The 5,102-nt window shown below is 44.4% G+C and overlaps 1 protein-coding gene across 6 annotated transcripts in view; it reads right to left on the bottom strand.

Moving 5' to 3' along the window:
- Window positions 1–2,943: 2,943 nt before the first annotated feature.
- ttn.1 (titin, tandem duplicate 1) overlaps window positions 2,944–5,102 on the bottom strand; it is a 172,806-nt gene continuing 170,647 nt past the window's right edge. For 3 of the 6 annotated variants that reach the window (XM_040045355.1, XM_040045357.1, XM_040045356.1), the window contains 2 exons: window positions 4,572–4,892; window positions 2,944–4,300 (listed from right to left, as the gene is read on the bottom strand). In XM_040045355.1, the coding sequence (XP_039901289.1) occupies window positions 4,008–4,300; window positions 4,572–4,892 (614 nt within the window). In that variant the 3' untranslated portion in view covers window positions 2,944–4,007. The remainder of the gene's footprint in view (window positions 4,301–4,571; window positions 4,893–5,102) is intronic. The other 3 variants (XM_040045351.1, XM_040045352.1, XM_040045353.1) reach the window with 1 other exon arrangement.

Genomic DNA, 5,102 nt, shown 5'->3' with positions numbered 1-5,102 from the left:
CCTATTTTTAAGTTGCTCTCAACACCGTGTTTAGATTTTGAGCGTGGGAGGGGAATCTTAAATATGGCATTTTCTACTGGAGTTTGGCGGGAGTTACGTGACAATAGCGCAACGCAGTGGTGTAATGTCAGTATTGCAGAAGACCGGCTGTTGGCACCAGAAGGAAAGCGAAGCATGTTTTTGTTGTGGGCGGAGGGAGCCAGCTCGTATCAGTGGGCGGAGCTTGTCAGTCTGCAGACTAGTGATGTGCGATACCACTGATTCCCTTTCTGATCTGATACCAAGTAATATTGGTGGTATCGGCGATACTGATCCGATACTTTGTACAAAAACTTATTTTTTTTACTGTATCTTTTATTGCATCTCAAATTATAGCATCATAATGATTACAGGACACCAGATTACTTGTTCTTATCGCTTAATAATGCAGAGTTCATCATATAGTAATAAAAAAACAGAAGTTGTGCCTATTTGAACACCTTGCCTGCCCGCAGCACTAAAGGACTCCGCGAGAGACGTCTGGTTCACCCTAGCAGCATCTGTCCCGCTCCTCCTCTTCAGTTCGCCTCAACATACCACACAAAGATCACTACTCTCCTCAGTGACAACAATACCTATGAAGCCTTAAAACGAGACCCCACAAGCAACTACAAAAAGAAAGTTATAGCTTGCCTTCAGGACCTTGAAAGGGACAAAAATCATTGACCGCCTCACATATCATATCACTTTATCCAGGGGATGCCATACCCTGCATTTATGGACTTCCTAAGATCCACAAGGAAGGGGTCCCACTCAGACCCATTGTCAGGAGCATAAACTCAGCCACTTACAACATCTCGAAACACCTTGCTACCATCCTGCACCTCTTGTGGGGAACATCCCACATCACATCGAGAACTCCACCGACAACGTCCAGAAACTTACCCTGGATCCAGATGAAACCATGGTGTCCTTTGATGTAGTCTCCCTCTTCACTTGCATACCCACCACGGAGGGAATGGAGACCGTCAGCAAACAACTACAAGAAGACAGCTCGCATTAGCATAGCACTGTTAGCATGTTAGCTGTCCAACAGGAGTGAGACAAACATTAAATCACAAACATGACGATATTTAATACAAGAAATCATGATTAGATCTAAACGGCAGATATATATATTTAAATCAAACAGATAGCTTATTAAATGCTTCTTTTTACCTTTTAATCAAAGGTCCACACCTGAACCTGTGCTCAGGTGTTCCTCTAAAGCAGGGCTCTCAAGCTGTGGGCCACTGCTGGCACTACAGTGGCCCTGAGAGGCCAAACAGACTGCAACTTAAAAAAAACATCAGCAATAAGAAAAACACTGCAAAAGTACACAAAACACAACGGAAATAGGAAAAAACACAAGTGTTTCTGGGGAGACAATAACCCGACGGACCCGTTGCAGGAACCCAAAACACGGTAGGCGTGTTTTATCATGATTCATATCATACTGATGACGGATCTTTAGGCTAATAGTCAGGCTAACACTATTACCTCTCATCTTTTCTTTCCTCACAAAACCGATAGATCCTCCACTTCTATCAATTCTTACTATATTTTGGTTCCTGTAACTGGTCCGTCGGGTTATTGTCTCCCCAGAAACACTTGTGTTTTTTCCTATTTCCGTTGTGTTTTGTGTGCTTTTGCAGCGTTTTTCCTACTGCTGGTGTTTTCTTAAGTTGGCGCCGTATGCCACTGTCGTCTCATTGGACGGCCACTTTAGTGTTCAAGTAGTACAAACAAAACAAAACAAGTAAACACCCACAAAGATTTCCTAAAATGTTTGGTTTTTTAAATTTCAAATAGTGTATAAAAACACACACTTTTTTACCCCCCTCTTAACAAACTGAAGCCTTTCATTGAGTCACCAAATGAACACCTGGCAGCACTTCTGTTATCATTGTGTTCGCATTTAACAAAATAAAAGCGCAGACATAAGTGTACACATTAGTTGTGACTCTCACTGAGCTAACACACCCAATCCCTCAGCATGTTTGTGCTCTCTGCTCATGTTGCCTTCATATTCAATCATTTTTGGGGTTTTTAAATAACTTATTTTAACATTGCACTCAACAACAAACAAATCCCCCCTAACAAAAAAAAGTCAAACATCAAACTGCGTTATATTTTTTCATGTCAATGTACGGGCCACAAGTAGGGGTGATACGGGCCGCGAGTTTGAGACCCTCTAGACTCACACCAAGCTGGCCCAATCACATCTTTGAGAAAACTCCCCTTACAGGTGGGATTGGTCCTTCAGAAAAAGAGTGACAAATGAAATGGATGGAACTGTGGCAGATGATGAAGATGGGCCCACTGAGGAAGACCTGTAGAGGCTGTGAGCAGCTGAAGCTAACGGTGGACTGTTAGCCCATTAAATGAGAGGTGATGGTCCACGTCTCTACACTGGAACATCAGACCTGTATGGCTCCTCCTGCAGGTGTATCTGAGCAGTCCCTCCAGAGCCTGGCTCCGGGGCATGGGGTCCTGGGCGAGATCATTAGGTTATTTGTTTAATTGGACTTAGTCTAATCCCACATTCACATTCATATTTCCCACGGAGACTCATCAGTCTGGTCCTGGTCGTGTAAACCGCTCGTAACTCGCCCTGATATCCAGGAGTTACTTTATTCTGACAGTTAAATATTACAAAACAACACTGACATGAAGGTTTGTTTTCTGTATGTGACAAACAACAAGCAACGGGCCACTGAGTAACAAACTATATAAAAGTCATTAAATAGAGCACAGTCCCATTAACTTCACTGAATTATCATGTTTCAATCCACCTGAATGTAATAATTATCTGAATGGGAAAATCGGGAGGAAATCCTCAGATCACTGTGAAAATGCTCCATCATGGCACAGCAGCAATTGAAGCGTTATCATCTCCACACAATAAATCCAGACGAGCGTGTGTGTAGTGCTGAAATCATGCTTTATTAAATCAGTAATGCACAAATCTCAAGGAGGAGGAAACAATTCTACATCAACAGATCAATGAACTCAAAGTGCAGGGCGAGACTTAACTGCTTTCTCTTCACGGGACATGAAGTCCCTGTGGCGAACGAAGGAGACCCTGACTACTGACACGGTGAAACGACTAAAAGCTACAAACACTCAAACACACAAAGCATGTTGCTAACTGTCCTCCGAGAGACGGCGCTGCTTCTGCACAGAAGAGCCGGCTCTGACTTTCTCTTCACTTATTTGGCCAGGAGATGTTCTGTTTTCCAAAGCCAGGCCGGCCGTCCTGCGCCAGAAGCAGCGCTCTTCATTAAAATGATCTTAACGCTCCGAGTGCAGGCCGCTCACACTCAGAGCCGGTCATCAAATTGTGGTGGTACGACACAGTCGGTCTGAGCGCAAGGCCGTTTTGCGCTGCTTACACGAGGGTAATGAAAACAGCACTCGGGGTCTTACGCTCATGGTACAATTCATATGAAACTGTAATATCCCACGCTCAGGAGCGCGTCCAAAAAACAATAAAATAAAATAAAAAACGTTGTCCTTCTGTTTCTGATTTATAACGTCAGCAGGGAACCTCTCTACCTGCCGAGGCAATCTTAAAGACTTCAACTTACCGTTGAGGCACAGATTTTAGTTTCTTGGTTTCACAGGGTATTCGTTCCAGCGGAAACTTTCTCCTGTTCAAACATTTGTTCTTTTGTTTCAGTTAATATTATATTGTCATAAATAACAATGCATACATTTCCCATAACCGTTAAATTCGGCTATATACATTATGTACATGTCACAGAAACGTCTGTCAAAAATCCTAAGTCATAACTGTCCAATATGGCACATTTTATAACAACTTTAGACTTTAGTCTAGTTTGGCATAAATTAATGTCAAAAATAGTTCATATTTACAAGAACAGAAATCCAGATCTTTATCAAGTAGGATTATTGGTGCTGCGTCACTAAATAAAGAGGTTCTGGATGAGGGAAACGGGGGACGTGAATTGACTTTGTCTTCCTTTTTACATGGACCGAATGCGAATGTTGACGGTTGCAGAGTCGGAGCCGAGCTCGTTGGACAGTCTGAGGGTGTACGCTCCGGCATCAGCCTCCTTCACTGCAGAGATCACGAGGGTGGAGAGGTCAGTGGTATTCTCCACGTGGTATCGCTCATCCCCATTGGGGAGCGTCCGACCTGAGCGGACCCACTGGACAGAGGGTGTGGGGTCTCCGGAGAACATCCCCACTACGGTTAGAGACTTCCCCGGCTCTGCGCACACATCCTCTGGAAGAGCTTCGACCTTTGGTGGAGTGCCTGTTAGAGAAGAGAACGTTGGATGAAGACTCTGTTACGGTCAAAGGCTGTGTGAGAACAGCAGGCTGCTGGTGACGACCATGTGTTTGTCTTCCCTCGTATGTTGTTGCAAACATATCAGTGCAGATATTTGAATCATAAGCTGATGATAACAGTGAGAGGAGGAAAGGAGAAATGCCACAATGCTTTCACCATTACAGTTGCTGTCACACAGAAACTCATTCGGGTCTTGCTGTCTGAGTTTACATGCACATTTTGAAAGTCGTCTCACCTCTTTTAATCCCCGTGGTGAGGGCCTTCAGTGAGGACGAGGACTCGGCATGCGTATGAGCAGACATTTCCATCATCGTGCTCCTGGAGCTCATGGAAACCACCGACTCGGCCATCGTGGCTGACATGCTAGTCGCAGACATGCTCTCAAATGAAAACCCGGCAGCAGCAGAGCGGGAGCTGCTGCTGACACTGCTGGCCTGCATGGAAGCTGCTTCCATGTGAACTGAGGAGGCCATGAATCTTTTCTGCATGCTCGCTGCAGTGTCAGTAGAAGCTCTTTGTTCTGCGATTATAATTTTTGTCGGTTCTTCAACAAGAGCTGTAAGGATGCAGATGACAAGCACATGGCTCATATCACAATGTGCACAGTTACTGCAAACCATTTGCGTACACTGAGTGTAAGCTGAGGATGCTCAAGTGCCTTGGATTTCCACTAAATAGTGGCTTTGGTGCAGTCCAAGACTCATTAGCATACAAGCTAATTAAACACACTGTGACATGGTGGCTGAAACGCAGCGGCGGTAACTTA

This window comes from Simochromis diagramma, unplaced genomic scaffold, assembly GCF_900408965.1.
Source record: "Simochromis diagramma unplaced genomic scaffold, fSimDia1.1 OVJJ01000055.1, whole genome shotgun sequence".
In the NCBI taxonomy this organism is placed as follows: domain Eukaryota; kingdom Metazoa; phylum Chordata; class Actinopteri; order Cichliformes; family Cichlidae; genus Simochromis; species Simochromis diagramma.
The sequence above is the reverse complement of the archived record's forward strand: the minus strand, read 5'-3'. Positions and strand labels throughout refer to the sequence as shown.